The sequence below is a fragment of the Momordica charantia genome, assembly GCF_013281855.1.
Source record: "Momordica charantia cultivar OHB3-1 chromosome 4 unlocalized genomic scaffold, Mcharantia_2.0 BLBB01000004.1, whole genome shotgun sequence".
Classification (NCBI taxonomy): Eukaryota; Viridiplantae; Streptophyta; class Magnoliopsida; order Cucurbitales; family Cucurbitaceae; genus Momordica; species Momordica charantia.
This window is the reverse complement of record NW_028275162.1, coordinates 20,756,187-20,776,394: the sequence shown is the minus strand read 5'-3', so window position 1 is coordinate 20,776,394 and position 20,208 is coordinate 20,756,187. Positions and strand designations below refer to the sequence as shown.

The 20,208-nt window shown below is 35.0% G+C and overlaps 3 protein-coding genes across 3 annotated transcripts; 2 read left to right on the top strand and 1 right to left on the bottom strand.

The window, feature by feature from the left end:
* The first annotated feature begins 1,804 nt into the window (after positions 1–1,804).
* On the top strand, positions 1,805–5,412 carry LOC111015592 (glucan endo-1,3-beta-glucosidase 5). Its single transcript, XM_088122376.1, has 3 exons — positions 1,805–2,186; positions 4,018–4,538; positions 4,629–5,412. Exons 1-3 carry the CDS (start codon positions 1,840–1,842, stop codon positions 5,264–5,266), a joined length of 1,506 nt encoding a protein of 501 aa, XP_087978502.1. The 5' UTR covers positions 1,805–1,839; the 3' UTR covers positions 5,267–5,412.
* Positions 5,413–8,175: 2,763 nt separating this feature from the next.
* On the top strand, positions 8,176–13,349 carry LOC111015667 (Zinc finger, C3HC4 type (RING finger) family protein). The gene is made up of 5 exons (XM_022290761.2): positions 8,176–8,884; positions 9,798–9,917; positions 11,437–11,569; positions 11,685–11,834; positions 12,873–13,349. The coding sequence occupies exons 1-5, from the start codon at positions 8,427–8,429 to the stop codon at positions 13,032–13,034; spliced, it is 1,023 nt and encodes a 340-aa protein (XP_022146453.1). The 5' UTR covers positions 8,176–8,426; the 3' UTR covers positions 13,035–13,349.
* Positions 13,350–14,484: 1,135 nt separating this feature from the next.
* LOC111015655 (Ankyrin repeat family protein) lies at positions 14,485–18,298 on the bottom strand. Its single transcript, XM_022290747.2, has 3 exons — positions 17,730–18,298; positions 15,867–16,276; positions 14,485–15,651 (listed from the first exon to the last, which is right to left on the bottom strand). Exons 1-3 carry the CDS (start codon positions 18,040–18,042, stop codon positions 14,773–14,775), a joined length of 1,602 nt encoding a protein of 533 aa, XP_022146439.1. The 5' UTR covers positions 18,043–18,298; the 3' UTR covers positions 14,485–14,772.
* Between the last annotated feature and the right edge of the window lie 1,910 nt (positions 18,299–20,208).

Here is a 20,208-nt window from a genome sequence, read left to right as displayed (position 1 = left end):
TTGGACTTTGGCAGGATTTTGTTAATCATAATAAAATAAAAGCAAATAATGACAATTTTCAATCTAAATTTTGAAAATCTAAACTATTAGTCCATTAATTTTGATATGCAAAATAATGAATTGAGATGTTTGTCATCGAAAGTAACGTCTTTTAGATTAGTGGATGAGTTAGTGTGTGCATATATTATAGATACATATTTAAAAGCATATACGTACCACACATATAAGTGTTGCAAAATTAATTTCGTTCCTCTAAGATAGATATATAATACTAGTTAAGCTATTTCTCAAACGGGTAAACTTCAAGGGCAAAAGTATAAAGTTTGCCCTAGAGTTCAACAAATATAGAAATAGAGGTTCAAACTAACTTCAATTTTCTTAAAGATGATAGATGTCTTATCCGATGAGTTAGGCTAAAAAGCTTTCCATTATTATTTCAGACAAAGATTCACCGTCCTATTTAGAGCGTGGCAATGAGGGGCAAGAACCAAACTTCACAAAACAAGATTTCCATCCCACTGAGCACCTAGGACTAACATAGATTAGATAGGGTGGGAGTTGGCTCCAAACATATATTATTTTCTTGATTCATATGCATGCATTTATTTTGTCTCTCATATATATTGTTTGAGCTAGGTGAAACAACCTACCACGTGCCAAATGGAGAGAGGTTGTTGATAGTTGACGTGTGACACCTCTGCGATAGTTAATCGAATATCTTCTTATTGAGGTTTGAACTAAGTAAAGATCAGACATCGAAATAATGAAACTATTTTTCAATTACTCATTAACTTCCAACCCACCATGCTAGGAGTTTCGCGTGGTGCAAAGTGATCGACGAGTGGAACCCGCCAACCAATGCATATTCGACCAATCAGTAAAGGGGTACCTTATGGTTGAGTCCACGCTACTAAAGAACAACAGACTTAAGGAAGCCCACACTCTCGTTCTTTGGACCTACTTTTGACCGAACAAAAAAGGGTGGAGTCACTCTTTTTCACGAGATTTTTGAGTTGAGCAGCCATCTTCGAGTAACTTATCATAAATCTTCGATAATAGTTCACGAGCCTTTTATCCTCGGATTAAGATCCTCGTTTTCACAAGGTCTCCCTATACACTTGATAACAATCTTCTAACCCATCGAGAGTTTCTAAGATTGAACTTTGGTTTCTCCTATCTCGGGTTAAGGCAATTTCCAACAATTGATCTATATTATATTGCCTCCATATGGCAAGGTTCTTCATCTTTCTTCATAACGTAAGCATCAAGGTAGACTTCATACATAGCTACGTGAATCTAATTGCTCGTCCTCAAGCAAATAGATCGAATCGAGACTAACTTGAGCATAAGAGTGTTTATTTATCATTTCCAAATCTCTCTTACAATTACTTCCTTTTAGCCAAATTTCACAAATGATCAAAATCCAGCAACAACATATATATTTTATATAACAATACATAGAACATCGAGCGGCCTACATTTTCTTACTTCACAACATTAAAAATCCACAGCTATTCATTTAAAAAAACAAAAACAATTTATATTTCCCCGTCTCTCCCTTCACGTATTCATCTTTCTTAATTATCAGTCCGTAAAAGGATACCTACTAAAATAGTACACCAACGTTACATTAAGGAAGAAGAATCATTGATTGGCAATACGTGTAGATGTTCTCATGGAACCCAATTCCTTTGGGAATCCTCCTCGATGCAATTAATCCCTTGCCTTTCCTTGCCCAAAAGGTCTCGTCCAATGTCCAATGTCCCACCCAACTTTACAATTTCCCCATTACATTTAAAATGGCATCCCCCCAAAAGGCGTCCAACGCCACACAAAAACATGGGACTCCCGTGGCAATTGCTTTTGCTGATCATTTCTTGTTTGGGTTACGAAGCAGGCGTTCTGAAGGGCGCCGTTGGGTTCGCCTGCAACTGGGGAACGCGCTCCTCGCACCCGCTCCCGCCGGACATAGTGGTCAAATTGATGAAGGACAATGGGTTCAACAAAGTGAAGCTCTTCGAAGCCGACCCCGGAGCTCTTCAAGCCCTCGGCAATTCTGGCCTCCAAGTTATGCTTGGTGTGCCTAATGAATTCTTGGCCCCCCTTGCCACTAGTGTACGTGTTGCTGAGAATTGGGTCTCCAAAAATGTCTCCTATTTCGTTTCCAATTTTGGCACCGATATCAGGTACTTTTCCAGGTCTCGATTTGATGGAGATGTTACTAAATTGCTCGATATTAACCAATATTCATGGGATTCTATCTCAAATCAATTGACGATGAAAGAAGTAGTTCATCTTTTTGCTCATTTGAGTTTTTGGACTCTGATACCATATCAGTTCAATGATGCAGGATCTTTAATAATGTTGGTACAAACATAATTATATTAGGTTAAGAAAACACGTTTGATTATGGTATTTTCGGTAAAGCAACGATTTAGTTATTGAGCTTTCTACCGTGAAAAATATATGTTGTTTTTATCCCATAACAATACATTTAGTCCTTCGTTGGTTTATCGATTTATATGTATAAGAAATTTAACAAAAAATTTCACGATAAAAGACTAAATCATTACATACTAAAGTTTAAGAGATTAAATCGTATACACACTAAAATTTAGGCACTAAATCGTTTAACCAAAAGTATTTTTTAACTTATAAATTAAAGTTACAAAAATTAGGTAAATAACAAATATTAGTGTGTATTTAGTATTATATATATCAAATAAAAAATAATTTGGTCTCAAAATATAAAAAAGTATCTTTACACAGATTTTGTGCTCAATTGTTTGTATCTTAGCAAAGAGAATAATTGAATTGCATTGTTTATTCATAGGAATAGATATTCTGGTGTTTAGCTTTTATTTTACTCTCTAAATTTATATATTTATTTTACCTTTTAGATCTTAAACTTTTAGAAGTTATACTTATTTATCAACTTCCAAGTATTCTAAAACTTTACTTAGAAAGCTATTAGCTTTATTTTAGTTTCCAAATTTTGTACTAAAAAAAATACTTTTAAATATTTAATTTAAGTAACTTGATTTTCCATTAAAAAAACTATTTGTCTTTATTGCTAATTTTTAAATTAATTATTTAATTAAAACTCTTGAACCTTAGGGACGTATATTTACGTGTTCTTTCTTGTTCCCAAGTATTTTTATCTTTTTCATTTTGATTCATGAAAACAATAATCATTTTAATCTACCTTCAATATCTACCTCACCCACCATTCATCTCAATCAACATCTGGCTTCAATAAATGCACCTATCATCAAGTTAGTATAGAAAATACTTGTTTTTTCGATAAGTAGAAATCATCATTAAATATTTGACAACTCATTTTATTTAGAAAAAATCTTTATTTTTGCATTTCTCTCTTTTAATTGTCAAACATTTAATGATAAATGAGGACAAAGTTCCTCTTCATTAATTGTTAAACATTTAACGATAATAAAGAAAATATACTCAATTATGATGGAGGGGTTGCATCATTATTTTTAACTTTTGTTTATGTTATTTCTTTTCATACTACAAAAATGAGGTCACATTTTATTTAGAAACTCACATTGTTCCTTTATTAAATAATTGATATTAGAGACTTAAATATATATATTTTTTTTAGAATTTCACACCATAATAAATATGGTATATGAACTTGAACTCAATATCTCGACAAAAATAAAAATACCTTTAACTTTCTAATTATGCACATTTTGACACCAAAATAGTAACCTTTAAAGCTCACGAGCTAAAATGAAATAAACTCAAAATTCATTTACCAATTGTCAATATTAGCATAACCTAGTTATCTACAAATTTCCGTCCCATATTATTATTGTACTATAAAAGATTTAGGGAAAAAAGTGAAATTTAAAGAAATTGGGATGTTTTAGTACTAACTGACTTTATTTTTTACTTTATTTATTTTTTACTTTATTTTTTTACTTTATGTGATTAATGCTATAATTATTAACTAACATGTTTTTAATTATTAATTATCATGTTTTTGTATGTCAGGTATGTGGCGGTGGGGAATGAACCTTTCCTAAATGCGTACAACGGTTCATTCCTTCAAACCACATTTCCGGCGCTGCAGAACATTCAGGCGGCGCTGATAAAGGCCGGCTTGGCGCGGCAAGTGAAGGTCACAATCCCTCTAAACGCCGACGTTTACGAGACCGAAAACGGCCTCCCCTCCGGCGGCAACTTCCGGCCGGACATCCGCGATCTGATGGTCAACATCATCAAGTTCCTCAGCAACAACGCCGCCCCTCTCACCATCAACATCTACCCCTTCCTCAGCCTCAACGCCGATCCACACTTCCCCAAGGAGTACGCCTTCTTCAACGGCAACGCCGCGCCGGTCATCGATGGATCCATCTCCTACACCAATGTTCTGGACGCTAATTTCGACACTCTCGTCTCCGCTCTCGAGAAGAACGGCTTCTCCTCCATGCCGATCATCATTGGGGAAGTCGGATGGCCGACCGATGGAGATCCAAGCGCCAATCGAGACAATGCTCGGAGATTCAATCAAGGTCTGGTTATAGTTTAATCGATCAATTCGAGATTCGATTGAGTAGAGTGCGCATCTGATTTTGATTTTGATTTTGTTGTTCGACGGTTAGGGCTAATCGATCGCATCAATCGCCGCCAGGGCACGCCGAAGCGGCCGATGCCAACGGACACGTACATCTTCGCGGTAATCGACGAGGATGCGAAGAGCATTCAGCCGGGGAGTTTTGAGCGACATTGGGGAATTTTCAATTACGACGGAACGATCAAGTACTCTCTGAATTTGGGGAATAGAAAGCCCTTGGTCCCGGCCAGAGGAGTTAGGTATTTGGCGAAGCAATGGTGCGTAATGGCGCCGGAAGCAAGTCTTTCCGATCCGAATCTGCCGAACAGCGTCGCCTACGCCTGCGACCATGCCGATTGCACCAGCCTCGGCTATGGCTCCTCCTGCGCCCAACTCGATGCCAGAAGCAACGTTTCCTATGCTTTCAATTCCTATTTTCAGACTATGAACCAGAGCTCTGCTGCGTGCCAGTTTTCGAATCTGGCCAAGGTCGTCACCGTCGATCCGTCTCCGCCCGGCGGTGGCTGCCGATTTGGGATTATGATCGATACGGCGGCGAAGCGTCGGCTGGCGCGCCCGCCGAGAACTGCGTCGTCCGCTACGCTGAGAACAGGGCAAATTGCCTGCCATGGGAATGGGATCACCTTGCTCCTCGCGCTCTTGATTTTGATTCTTAACAAAAGTTGATCTCTGCTATTTGCGTAAATTTATTCTCGAGCCGTTTGGTTTTATTTTCATGGAAAGATTCTATTTATTCATTTCATATATAAAATTTAATTGTACATTTATTTACGTGAAGTGAAGATTTTTTTATCCACACTATTTTTTCCTAATGATATCTTCATTACAATTTTTGAGGTAGAGCATTCGTAAGATTCTAAACGAGGTGAAGTTGTTCATAAAGGAAAAAGGAAAAAAAAACTTTGCATTCGCGTGGTGTTTAGTTCGAGAAGGAGTTGAGTCAAACCTAATGCGGTAGTATAGAATTACATACATTTATAAGGAATGAACTCCATTTTTATATGGAGACCGTTCTAGAAAGCCTTGTCATGCTATTTTGAAGTTTCGGTAGACAGCGTCTTGGTAGAATTCATATTTTCAAGTCGGTGCTGAGTTTGAGCTATCCCATAATTTCATCCATGGTGCCTAGACCTGTGTTTTAGGTAAGAATGACACATTGCAAGCTTTGATTCCACTCTGTAACTATTACTATTTTTTAATTGCAAGAGCAGTTCAAGATAGTACGAGGAGGCTAAAACCAAATTATTTACTAGGGGCCTAGTAAAGTATGGTATACTTAAAAATATGACGCCAACATTGTTTTCATCATCCCTAAGAGAGATTCCCAATTTCCACAACTCTCAATCTCATTACTTTCATCTTCCTTCATCATTATGAATCATTGCACCACGAGTTTCTGCAGAGCCACACAATTCTCTCTCTTTAAGGAAGATTTATAGTGTCTAGAAAAGTACATAGTTTTCTTTTCTTTTACAAATGGTCTCCAATCACACCTATGTGATGCATCACTTTGTCAAGCAGTTGCAATTCTTGGGGATTAACTTATCTCAACCGACACCCTTGATTCGAACAGTTGCGTCTCGTAGAACTTTAAAAGGTAAAATTGGTATATATTAAAAAGTCGAGGGCAAAAATTGAAGGTAAAGATCTTGCTCCATAGCTCCATTTATATATAGTATAGATAGTAAGTATAGATTATTTAATTTACGAAAAATAATAAATAAAAATAATCAATTTCAACTGAGTTAAAAAGAAAAATAGAAAGGCGAAATGGAGAAATAGAGTTCTACGCAGTAGTTCATTTTGTATATAGTATAGATATAGAATTGTGTAAGTTAAAATTTATTCGTATACTATATTAAGAGCAGACCAATTAATACATTGTTTCATATTTATATTAAATAACACAATAATATAAGTGAAAGATAACATTTTTTTGTATGAACTTTTTTTTTCTTTAAATGGGGTCTTACGTTTAATATACCATTATGGTATGTGAAGAGGGATTTTTTTTTCTCTTCTCTGACAATATTTTATAATGAAGTTAGCTTATAGAGCGCACTACACAACAACCTATAATGTAATTTGATAATATAATGAGGTAAACAAATGAGTTATTATCCCCCCATGACTAATGAAATTTGTAGATTTAAACTATAGTTCTATTTAAAAGTACAAATTTTTACTTCATAGTTGAACCAGAAAAAGACTATAATAAAATTTATATTCAAACACACGTCTTAATTGATAATTTTATATTTAAGACAACCAATTATTTATTATACAAAACTAGTTAAAACTAACATCGAATGATTTGGAGTGAAACAATTGTAGGTTTAATATAATTATTAATTATTAAAAATGGTCTAATATATATTATTAAATAATGGAATTAATTAGCATATAATTAAAAAGAAGTTAACGCACTTATACTTTTAAACATTGTGTTTAATTTCATATTCATATTCATATTCATCTTTTATTTTTATATTTTATTAAATATAAGTCAAAATCAATACGAGGATAGTTCAATAGTTAATGCATTTTTAAATTTCCACATATTCCAATATTTGAATTATATCTTTAGAATATTTTATTTAACTATCATTCAAATGAAATTTTATTTTAACATATCATCTCAAGTTGCAACACTGACTTCAAAATAAATTTTTTCTTTTCATGAATAGACTGGTTAGTTTAAATGATAAGTTTACTCTTTGAAATTTTAAAACTTTAGTCTTGTACTTAATAAGCCTCTAAAATTAAAAAATTCTCCAACAAGTTGTTAAAATTGTGCCAAACAAACATAGTCAGCGGTAATTGACATATACCACCAATCAATAATCCCTTCCCCAACATGTTGTACTAAAAAAAGTTATTAAAATTGTAATTTTGTGTCTAATAGTTATCCATCTGAAAAAAAAATCACAGATATACAAAATTGAAAATTTAGATGACATTAAATTTCAATAGTTCTGTAAAAATTTGAAAATTTTAAAGAGGAATGATTTATTATACACAAAATATAAAGTTGAAAAATTTATTAAACACATACTTGAAAATGAAGTTTAATTTAATTTTTTGTTTAAATAGTATTTCGATTTTAGTATGTTCAGTTTTAGTTCATTTTGACCTAGTAGCTTTTAAATGTTAATTTGAAAAAATTATTTTTATTTTTATCTAATTTATTTCGATCATAATTTACCATAAATTTGTACTAAAGCATTTCCATTATGTACAAATTATTTTTTAGTATAATATGTGGAGATGGAGGATCGAGCTCACAACCTCTTAATTTGAGATATATGTCACTTAACGTTGAACTATACTCACTTTAGTTATAAATAAGGAGTTAATTGATCACTTAAAAGTATAAGATATTCCAACCGTACAGTAATAAAAATTATGCTATCACTAGACTTGGTAGCGTCACCTAAATTTTAGATTTGATTCTTTGAGTGAGCTTGTACCAAAAATAAACCAAATAGGGAGAAAAACGTAATAATAAAATCTTAATTTTTGTAGAATTAACCTGGAAAGTGCAAAGTTAGCATGGAAGGGAAAAAGGAATTTCTTGCAACGAAGCCAACAAAAAAAGAAAAAGAAAAAAAAAAAAGAGAAAGAAAAAGGAAAAAAAGAGGTGTGAAAATGAACACCAGACGGCCATGGAAGATGATGAATTTTCCATCATTTTCTAGACAGATGAAGCAGCGGATGCAGAACAACAAGATTCTCCTTCTCAAACAACAAGCTCCAGCGACCCATTACACTGTCGCACCGCCTTCTTAATCAATCTCAAACCCTAACTCCCTTCTCGCCGGCGACCATGTCTGAGTCCCAACATGCTCCTCTCCTGCGCTCCCGTCAGCCCTCCGACTCCTCCGTCGGCCCCTTCGCCCTTCTCCTCGGCCGCCTCACTGGCCGCCGTGGGACTTCCATGGCCGTTCGGGAGACGGCCGCGCGCGAACTTGAGGAGCGCCGCATGGATTGGGGCTACTCCAAACCCATCGTCGCGCTTGACATTGCATGGAATTTGGCTTTCGTTGTCGTTTCGCTGGTTGTGCTTTTTCACTCGGTCGATGAGAAACCCAATATGCCGATTCGGCTTTGGATCGTGGTTTATGCGGTTCAGTGCTTGGTGCACGTTGTGCTAGTTTGGTTAGAGTTCAGAAGGAGGAATGCGAGGAGGGCTAGGGTGTCGGAGACGCAGCAACGGCCGCAGCCTGATGGGTATTTTGATAATGTTAGCGATGAAGAAGATGGTAGCTCGAGGAATCTATCCAGGTGAGTAAATTGGAATTGGAATCCATGTTTTTGCGTTTGGTTATCAAAATGCCTTTTCTAAGTTTGAATGAATGTTCTGTTCATTTTTTGGATGCTGGGCAACTTCTGCCAAGAAGCATGATGATCAGATAAAATTTTTGAAAGACCATGGGGAAGATGATATTTGTAGAACTGTAATACGATTCTAGTCTTTGTTTGAGTAACTTCAAATGCAGCTGATTATACTGTTGTATTTTTGGTTAAAATGTAGAAGTTATCTCTGCATTTAAGGATTATTGAATGATTAACCCCTGCATTCTTTTTCCAATCATAAACTTTGCAGCTGCCGCTTGCTTTTCTATTAGTATTTACAGAAAATTTGCCGCCCAAGATAAAGTGCAATGATTTATGATTTCAAAAAGTTAGTGCAGGGATTATATATAGATAGGATAGGAGACGAGAGAAATTTTCATTAATCAAGCAAAACACCGAAGGATGATGAGAAATCAACCAAAGGCAAGGGATTACAAATAATTCCTCAAATGGTTTTAATCAAAAGAGAATGCAGGGGGTAATATTTGCATACCGATTGAAGTGAAAGAGTATTTCAGCCAATTACATGCATGACTAGAGCTTATCGAAAAGTAAGAATTTCCTTTTCTTTTACTTAATATAACTTTTTTTCACATTAAGTAAAAGCCATTTATCCATTGAATATAATATTGATTGATTTCTTGAGCGCTCAGATAATTTTATGAGTTTGTAGATTAAGTAGCTTTCTTCCTTTCCACAACTAAAAATTAAATTTGATTCCCTTCCTACAGTTTGTTTTTACTTAATTGGAATTCAGTAACTGCATGTTTTTTTAGTTATCGATTAAAGGCTAGATGATTTATAAGTTGTTAGCATAATTGACTTGATGGTGGATGGGCAGTGTTGTCAAAAGATATGAGTCAGTGAACACCATGGTTTCGTTTATCTGGTGGATGGTTGGCTTTTACTGGATCGTGGCTGGTGGTAACATCCTCGTGCAGAATGCTCCATCTTTATACTGGTATGTTCTTGAACCGTCATGATGCTGGCTGCTCATCCTTCTTTTGTCAAAAATAAAATCTGTGAATGCATAATTTAGATTGTATATATTTCTCCCTGAGGAAAATTGTCCACTTTTTGGCTGTTATCCCCCCTCTATTGAGACAATGATTACTGAAATCATGTCATTAATCACAAGAAATTCATAACTTTTTGGACTTTTTTTTTTTTTTTTTGTAGCGATGTACAACATTTTGCTTCGTGGTGGTCTTTAAACCTCAAGAAATTCTTTTGTAATTATATAGCCTACACTTGATGGTTAGAAATTGGAAGGCTGCTATTGTTTAGTTGCTGGGGGAGGGTGTCCTCGACCCTCCGCCCTTAGGTTGTTCTTCCTCCTTTTGGATCATTGAATATATTGTCTCTTATCCAAAAACAAAAAATATGTCATTAATTGTGCCATGAATCATTATCATTTTAGGATAACATTTGATGAACTAACTAGTTTCCCTCATTCTCAAATGTCTTAGAAAGCTACAGTGGGTCGATCTTGGGCTGAAACCAAATTGACAAAATTTATCCAAACCAACCGACATGATTATTTTTCAGTTTTACACTTTAGGGAACCAAACCAACCAATAAGTGTAAATGTATAATTCAAATTGATATAACTCAATTCTACTGGTTCATGGATTTTTTTTTTTTTTTTTTAGAGCATGCCTTTAAACTAGTCTTCTCTTATGTGATTTCTATGATGCTTAAGTCGGCGATATATTCCAGACTTCCTTTAGGGGAAAAATACACCTCTTATACTGTAGTTTGGCTATTTTTTCATTTGGTGTTTACATTTTAAAATGTGATAATAGTGCTCCAATTTTCAATAACGCTCTTAGTCTTGTACTCCATTAAAACTTCTGTTAATTTAGAGTCATCAATAAATAAACTAACAAAATTTTTGACATGGAGACCAGTTAAAGGGTTGGTGCCTTTTTTTTTGTGTTTTAAAATGATGGGACCCGATACACCCGAGGGTGCCCCCGAGAGGCAGTCAAGTTGGCAAGGACTTGGGATCTCTTGGTCATACTGGCTTAGAGGTCTCAAATTCGAACCTTTTGATGAGCTTAAAAACCTTTGATGTCTCTCGGGTCCGGGCCTCGGGGTGGGTGTGGGGGCCCCTGGGTATAGGGGAGCAAAGCTTAGACTCCCAATTCTCAGAAAAAAAGAAAAAAAAAACACCCAACGGTGGCCTTGGAATGTTTGGAGATAAACCTCGAAGGTCATAGTTCAAGCCTCCAGGTGGAAAGCTTAATAACTTAAAATCCTTGTTATTTCTTAGAGCTTAATGGGATAGATTATGAACATAATGCAAGGAGTGGACCATCAATATTAAAAAAAAATGAAGGGAGCAAATCAAACTGTAAGAACTTGAAGTGTTATTATCATTATATTTTTTTGTGGGGCGTGAATATATCAATATATCATTTATCTGTTTCTCATTCAGATAAAAAGACTTCATGATTTCTAATTCTGAGTTTGTGCAGGATGGCTGTCATATTTCTGACATTCGACGTGCTCTTTGCCATCTTTTGTGTTGTTTTGGCATGTTTGATTGGCATTGCTCTTTGTTGCTGCTTGCCTTGCATTATAGCTATTCTTTATGCTATTGCTGGCCAGGTAAGAGGAAATCCCTGTTTTCATGGCTGTCACAGAGATGTTAAGCAAATTGAGGGCTCACGAAACCTGCTCTAACTTTTTTCTTTCCCTTTTCCCTTCACATGTATCTCAACAGGAAGGTGCATCCGATGCAGATTTGAGTATGCTTCCCAAGTATAGATATCAAGTCTCCAACAAGCCTTCTCGGGGGGATGGGGTGATGGTTCCAGTAGAAACAAGTAGTAGATACTTGACGACCGAACGTGTTCTGTTACATGAGGATGCGGTAAAGTCAACTGTTTTATCGTTCTTTATGATTGATCTTCATTCTTTACTTCCCGTTATCCTCACTACTTCAGTTTCCTACAATGTTGTGTACACAGAGAGATAATTAAGGGTCCGTTTCGTAACGTTCCCGTTTCTTGTTTCTCGTTTCCAATTTTCTTAAGAAATATAAGCATTTTGCCACTAACTAGGTTTCTTGTTTCTCTTTTTTGGGAACATTCTCAAAATTGTAAAAATTATATAGAAATTTTGGAAACAACCAAAACAAGTTTCTTTTTTCTGGTTTCCATTCCCAATTTGTTCCAAAACATAAATACAAAGAGTTTTATCATACTTGAATCCATAGATGTTGGGTCCATGCAATTCATTTTTCTTTATTAAAAATGAAGAAACAGAATCAAGAAATAGAAACATTACCAAACGGGTCCTAATATTCTGTGTTGCAGACGAAAATAAATCTATGAGGTCCCTTAATATGGTAGTCTTGGATATTTATCTCCGGAAACATTACTTCATTAGACCCTAAAGATAGCTTAAGAAAAATGGATGGGAGAGGTGTTACTTCTTAACGTGCCGTGCCCGTTAGATAGATTTTGGTCAGGTTGATATATGACATGTCTTCTATTAATGGTGTTAATGATAAAAACTAAATAGAAGTATTGATTTAAAATTCAAAGACAATTAGGATTGTTTAGTTTAGGGACTAAATTTAATTTAACGTGATTAGACCCCAAAGATAGCCTAAGAAAAATGGATGGGAGAGGTGTTACATCTTAACGTGTCGTGCCCATTAGATAGATTTCGGTTGGGTTGATGTATGACATGTCTTCTATTAATGGTGTTAATGACAAAAACTAAATAAAAGTATTGATCTAAAATTCAAAGACAATTAGAATTTTTTAGTTTAGGGACTAAATTTAATTTAACGTGAGAAAGAGTATTCAATTAGAACAACCAACATGATCTTTCTCTTCATTATTAAACTAATCTTCTTTTGAAATCCGAAGTTTATATATAATCTTCTTGCTTTTCCTTTTAGGAGTGCTGTATATGCCTTAGTCCATACGAGGATGGAGCCGAGCTTCATGCTCTTCCCTGCAATCACCATTTTCATTATGTGTGCATCACAAAATGGCTCAAGATGAATGCAACATGTCCTCTGTGCAAGTACAACATTCTCAAAGATTGTGGACCCGTGTAAAGCTGAAGATGAAACGATGCTGCTAATTCCCGGTATGCCTGGAATCCTTGTACGTACATATAGATCAGATGAAACTTGTCAAAATATTGGTTGCGATTATGATGCATTGGGGTTGAAACATTTGAGCCTAGTTTTTCTTTTTGGGTATTAGTTCACTAGCCTGTTGAAGTTGTGTTCACCCTTGTAGATCTTTGTTGTATGATTTTTGTTTGGGTTTTTGTGAAAAAATTAAGTTTAGCACCCTTTTATTGTGTGTTTTACTAGTCAACTCATTTGATCTATAGCAACAATTATGAATATTTTTTTTCTGGTCAATGTGTTGAGATTAACATTTATATTCAATATTTTTTTTTTCTTTTTGGCCTCACCCCTTCAAGAGAAGAAGAGGTTGAAGTTAAAGAGAGTTGATGAGGAAAAGAATGAAGAGCAGATAAATTTGAGGATGAGAAGGGTCATTTGTGGGTAATTTGGCCAGATTTATTTTATAAATTAGGTTAAATTATAGATTTGACCCTAGGAATTTGAGGGTATTTTCAATTTTAAAAGTTTTCAATTTGGTTCATTGGTTAAACATCACAAATCCATCCCTATCATTATTTATCATATTATATTGAGAGTTTGTATTTTTTATCTGGATGCCTGATAAGGTCTCAAGTAAAAAAATTAAGGAAAAATGAGGGGATTTTTTGGTAGGTAAAAAAAGAAATCATTTGTGAGATTTAAACAAAATTTAAGGACCAAATTGAAAATTGAAACTTTTAGAATTATAGGGATTAAATTAAAATTAAACTCAATTATAATTGAAATTAAGATCAAGGTCAAATTCATTATTTATCCAAAAGATTATTACAATCAAAATTAGTAAAATTATCCTTTTTTTGGAAGTAGTTTGCTAATAACCCTAATTTTTCTTATGTCTCCTGGAAATCCGTCATCGTTCCCATCATTCTAAATTTGCGAATGCTAACACTAGTTAATATTTTAGTTTAAACCTACTATAGTTAGAAAATTTAAGTCAAGAGTTCAACAATAGGCAGGATCGGAATTTGAATTTCTTGACTTTTTTATCATAATATCTGCCTTAATTAGTTATCGAATTTCTTGACTTTTTATCATAATATATGCCTTAATTAGTTTAATTAGTTGAATTACACTTATGTTGGTTAAACCGAAGTCAAACCGATCAAAACAATGAGGTCAAAGATGATATTTTTTTGATGGATGATAGAGTATGTTTCTATCTCCAAATTCTTTTATTATAAATATCAATCATAAACTGTAAAAGCTACCCTTGATTATACGACCTCGACCACTCGTTCCTTTTGTAGTAAGCAACCCAGAGCTAGGGAGGAACACAACAAATGTGCAAGAACTCTGTTCTCTTGCCTCTAGGATTGTTAGAAGTTATTTAGAGAAAGCAAGCGTTAGAACTAAGAAGTAAAGAAGAGAATACACAGAAAAGAGACTTCACCCAAAGAAGTGTTCAAACTTCTGAAGCTTTCCTAAGGAATATACAGGATATACAATCAGATTCACTATTCCACCTCAAAACCCTGGAAAATACGAAGCTCGGTTGCTTATAAACCATTATGTAAACCGTTTTTACACGAACATATGTACTTGCATCCGCATCGAGTCCTAACGAACCTGAAGAGGTACTCCCAACTCTACATTACAATATATACCTATGTGCAGGAAAACCATCCTTTCAGGCTCCAAACTGCTGAAAGGATTATATCTATAAGGCGTAGATCTTCTCAAGGTCGGAGTTGTAGTCATCATCATCAGATATGTTAACTGAGTGAGGCCATGAGAAAGACTTGCTCCCACTTGCCCGTCTGATTCGTCGTTGAGAGTCGCTGCGAAAGATTCCAAAATGTTGTCGAAAAACCAAGTAGCACATGCAAGCAAGAGTTGCTACAAGGATCGGGACTCCAACAAGGGTGATAGCGAGCGCCATCCATGTTTCGTGCCCTACAACAACATAAGCTATTGCTATGAAAGCTCCAGAGGTGCAAGCACATGCAGCCCACATTAGCTTGTTTACGACAGAGACAACCTGCTTCTGAGCGGTTGTGTCCCACGCTACCAAAGTAATTTGAACCACCACGACAGCTAAAGATATGAATAGAGATGTAGTGTTTAGAAGGCAGAATACTTGGAAACCCATACTATGATAATGAGCTATGTTTGCCTGCCCAGCGTTTTTTCCTTCTTGTAGATATTGACCAGGCAAATTGAAGATTGCCAGGAATGCAATGGATGCAAAAAGAACGGCAACAACTGTGATGGAATTTGTGGTATTCTGAACAGCCTCTCTGTGGAGCTTCTTCAGTTCTTTGACGATGCCAGAAACTCTCCGACGTGTTTTCTCGTTTTGGATAAGTTGCGAGTGAACTTCGTGTTTTATATCACTGACCGTGCGTTTGAGCTCCATTGCTTCATCAACTCGGCCAACATGCCTTGCATATTTAGCACCAGCTTCAGCCAATGCTTCCTTAATCTCCAGTGAAGATTCGCTGTATTGCAATTTATCAGCCAAGTCCATGGCGGTTTCACGTTGACTATTGATTGCATTGACGTCGAGTGATGTAAAGCTTAGTAGAAGGCCTACAATCTGAGAAACAGGGCATGAATCAGCGACAAAACAACCAAGTTATAGCTATTCCTTTTAGTTTAAGCACCTTTTCCAATTGAGAAATGCTGAAGCAGTATATTGCTCTAGTTAATTAATATGTGCTAGCCATTTCTAAATTAAACTTAACAACATATATATCTTATGTAGACAATCTAATTTTAGATCAACTAACATTTTTCGAGAACATGTCATACCTCTGCACGACACTTTCTAGTTGCTATATGCAAAGCGGTATTTCCCATCTTGTCTCGTTCATTCAGTATAGACGAATCGACATGTAATAGTTCCTCAACTGCTGCAGTGCTCTGACCTTTTACAGCCATATGAAGTGCAGTCTGGGACTTCTTGTCCTTGATCGCGACTATTCCAGGATCACGGTCAATAAGTGTTTTAACAATTCGAAGGAGGCCGTACCTCACTACATTATGCAGAGCTGTCTTTCCATTCTTTCTTACAATTCTCATTGAACTGACATCAGCATCTAAGATAGCATTGACTACTTCCAAATGGTCCTGTACAGCAGCTGAATAGAGGGGGCTTGTGTTTGTGGAGTCACATGACAGACAAAGCTCCGGCCAAATGCCCAAAAGCTCCTTTACAATACCTGAAACAGGACGAATGATTAACTCTCAAGATATTTTGTGAAAAATCCCTCCAATGGATAATAATTTAAAGCAAGATACATTAGTAGGAGGTGAAATCTTTCAACTTCTAATGGACAAGAATCATGTTAGTAACTTTCAATCATCAAATACTGCTACCTATCTGTGATAATCTCAAACTTTATCGGCCACACACCTTAAAATGAATAAAATAGATGTACTGTCAACTACTAAAATTCATTTTCTTATTCAAACTTCATTAAACAAATGAAATTCGCAAGACATGGAGAAGTACCAATACCTGGGCTGAGTTACAGACCATATGGTATTTTTGCTACATCCTCACTAGTATCTAATTTCGGTCGACACTAGATTTTAAGTTCTTACAACCTAAGGTAACATATGCCTTTCGAAAAAGAAAAAAAAAAACTTTCGAAAAAGAACCTAAGGTAACATATTATCAACAAGGGATTCATTCAACAATATGTTCTTAATTCGTGTCACCGTCCTATGTTTCGCTTTCTATTTCATTTGGACTTACATGATCAAGGTCCTACATGACTACCATATGCAATAGGTTGCTGACATATTCCCAGCAACATCGGGCCCTTTAATTGAACGAGTTGTTCAGCGCCATTGAAGGGCGATTAGATCACACTTAATTCTACGACAATAAACACTCAGAACTAACCCAAGTTCAAAGATCCCTACTCAAGCCAAGGTAATGAAAGATCGATAAATCATAAATTAAACATATGAAAAGGTTGTAGTAAGGTGAAAATTTAACTTCTTTTTCCCAGATTAATAAGACCCAAGTGAGAAGCAAAATCCAGAATCTTCTAAAATGGAAAGGGAGAAATTATGGAAACTTTAGCTCTGCCACACTTTTTCACAAAAATGGAAGCATCAACTAAAAAAGGTTTAAATTTAATCCCTAAATTTCCATGTTTAATTTATTGTGGTTTCTAAGTTTTAAAGTTCCACCAGGCATGTTTTTTCTTTTCTTTGTTCAACTATTTGATGAGTATAGTAAGTGCTTAAAAAACCTACATGTTCTAAGTCAGTCGTCAAGTTTCCAAATAGATTTCAAAATTTTACAATGACTAAAATAGCTTTACAAGGTTCAAAGACTATAATAGAAAGTCTCTAAGTTCTGTGAATCCACTGAAGCAATTAAACTGAAGCAGAAATTCATGGTTTCTCAATCTGGTGAATGGTTTAAACTGATGTTCTTCCCCCACACACCACCACGAAGGAGAAACTATCTATGAAATTTAGCACCTCAAACTAGAAAAACTTCCCAGTTGCTATCAGCCGAGGTTTAACAACAGTTATATCAAATTACAATCTCAGTTGATCAGCTCTGGATCCGGGGAGACGAGATATCAACCAATTTTCCAGATAAAAAGTCAAAACGAGGAAAAAAAAACACAGAAACAGAGCTCATAGCAGTACCTAGATGGCCACGCTTAGCAGCAACATGAAAAGGGTGCATGTCAGATTTTGCCCTAATCTTCAGGATCTGGACAGTGGAGAATTTAAGCAAATAGCTAAAAACTTCCTCAAGATTATTCTCAGCGGCCACGTACAGTGCCGTCTGCCCAGCGTCGTTCTGCATCGCCATCAGATCGGTAACCGAGGAACCATCGGCCGGTTCATCTCCGGCCAGCTTATCCAAAACCTGTTTGATGGCCTCGAGGTCCCCAGATCGGACGACGGAGAAGAACGATTGGTGTGTGATGAAACGGAGAGCCTTCAAATCCATCATCCAACTCTCAACTCCTCCCCCCTTTCTCGAATCTCAATCTTCAGAAGCAACCCAGAAATCGAAGAAGAAAATTGGGTTAAAATTTTATTTTCGTTTCCCTTTCTCCCAACGAAGAATCCCGAATGTGAACCGAGTGGCGAGTGGAGACTTTAATCGAGCTTTTGCTTTCACTGTCGCCTGTACAGCGACTACAGTAGAACAGTAATAAAATGGGGGATGCTATTTTGTTTGTTTCCCGCGAATTTCGTCTTCACCGCAAAGAGAATTGGGGTGAATTTTCCGGGAAAATAACGAGAATTTAGTAATGGATTGTGCTGAAACTCGGAAAAAAGTCCATGTGATCAGCTGATTCTTTGAACTAATTACCGTGTCGCCTTCGCCAGCTGAAAAATCGCTGATGAATCTTTCCGCTTTCAGCTGAAATGATTCTTCATTTTCTTCTCTGCTGTCTAACTTTTCTTTTCATAGATTTAAATATGGTTTTGTGATCAGCTTTAATTCTCGAATCTCTGCCCTTAGACTTTTTTTTCCTATTTATTTTACTTTCTTTCAACTTTTAAATTCTTAATTGTTGTTTTGACATTTATTAAAATTTTAGTCACTTATGAAAAAAATATTGTTCTAAGTTATTAAAAATATGGTACAAGATTGTATGTATCTCTTAGTATTATTTTCGACTCACAATATTGGTTGTATTAAAAAAAATTAACAAAGATATTAATAAATTTTTTAAAAATTTATAAGTTTGAATTTATTTATAATGTGACATTGCTAATTAAAAAAATCATATAATATTCATAAGTAGCAACTAAATTGTTCATTATTAGACTAAATGTAGGGACTAGTAATAACTTTTAAAAGCTAGGATTAAAATAAAAAGTAGTTAAAAGTTAAAGATTAAAGTCAAAATTCTAAAAGTTTATGCAGGAAGAAAAAAGTAATAGTTCTAGTAGGAAAGGTTGAATTATTTTATGAATTAACATATATAATGTAACGAAAATTAACAATAATTTCTGGTATTTAGGCATGCGATAAAATTTTTTTATTATAATATTTAAAGGTGTGGATTCGAATTCACACTTTTATAGTCGACCGTAGATACTTCAATTGAACTATGCTTGAGAATGTGATTATTTGATTGGTGATTGATGAGATGAAAAATATTACTAGTACTGAAAATTAATATGTTGTGGCCCTTTTGGAATTTTACTTGGGGTGTTTAGAAGAATATGATCACCATAAATTTTGATCCACCAAATTCATTCCATATTTTTCGAGTTAAAATTGATCAGTTGAGTTATAAACTTATTTAAGTAACAAGGGTTCACGAGTTACCTAATATTGTAGTTTTTTTCTAAGAGAAGTTACTTAATAAGATAACACTAAACCACCTTAAATTTATTATTAAAAAAAAGTATTTTTATTATATTTAAAATATAAAAAAATTATAATGAATGATAAAACTTGCTGCGATATTTGTAAATTTACAAATATGATAAATTTTTCTCTCATATATCACTAATATACTATTTTCCATTATCGATAAAGTAAATCACGATAATATATCTAACCTAAGGTATATCTCTGATATACCATTTACACATGATAAAGTTGATAAGACTTGACTTAAGGTTAAAAAGGGTAGGTTCACATACTTAGTTGACGGTTATTTGGGATGAAAAATGTATGTTCATGCATATAATTTAGGAAAAATGTGCATAATTTGTGATTAGGGACTTTGGAATTCAGTTATACGTAAATGAAAGCTAATTTGTGTAAATATGCTTATTTTGTAAGGAAAAGTGAAGATTTATGATCACAATGCGTCAGACACATTGCAAGGCCAGAATTTCCAGCTTACTGGAGGAATCAGCGAGACAAGTTATTTTGAAAGTTCCAACCTCACAATGCTTCAGCCACATTCGATGCCTAGATTGTCAAAACGGGAATAACCACTCTTGACCAAGTAATTAGTCCAATATTTGGTTTTACTCCTAATATCTCTACAACAAGTGGTTGCCAACTTCCCTTGAATTTCTCAAATCCTTGTTACTTCCATGGCCTATAAAAGGAGCCTCCAAGCATCACTTCTTCACATCTCATTTTCCATGCTTTTGTTTTCCTTTCTACTTTAGTTTTGTAGTTTTTATTTAAGTTTTCTTTTCA

Bases quoted from the DNA above. Each gene is read 5' to 3' on its own strand.
- LOC111015667 (XM_022290761.2), top strand. From the start codon at position 8,427: ATGTCTGAGTCCCAACATGCTCCTCTCCTGCGCTCCCGTCAGCCCTCC. The intron at 9,918-11,436 runs GTATGTTCTTGA...GAGTTTGTGCAG, and splicing joins AATGCTCCATCTTTATACTG to GATGGCTGTCATATTTCTGA. The intron at 11,570-11,684 runs GTAAGAGGAAAT...GTATCTCAACAG, and splicing joins TTTATGCTATTGCTGGCCAG to GAAGGTGCATCCGATGCAGA.
- LOC111015655 (XM_022290747.2), bottom strand. From the start codon at position 18,042: ATGATGGATTTGAAGGCTCTCCGTTTCATCACACACCAATCGTTCTTC. The intron at 16,277-17,729 runs GTACTGCTATGA...GTCCTGTTTCAG, and splicing joins TGCTAAGCGTGGCCATCTAG to GTATTGTAAAGGAGCTTTTG. The intron at 15,652-15,866 runs GTATGACATGTT...CCTGTTTCTCAG, and splicing joins CTAGAAAGTGTCGTGCAGAG to ATTGTAGGCCTTCTACTAAG.
- LOC111015592 (XM_088122376.1), top strand. From the start codon at position 1,840: ATGGGACTCCCGTGGCAATTGCTTTTGCTGATCATTTCTTGTTTGGGT. The intron at 2,187-4,017 runs GTACTTTTCCAG...TTTGTATGTCAG, and splicing joins AATTTTGGCACCGATATCAG to GTATGTGGCGGTGGGGAATG. The intron at 4,539-4,628 runs GTCTGGTTATAG...TTCGACGGTTAG, and splicing joins TGCTCGGAGATTCAATCAAG to GGCTAATCGATCGCATCAAT.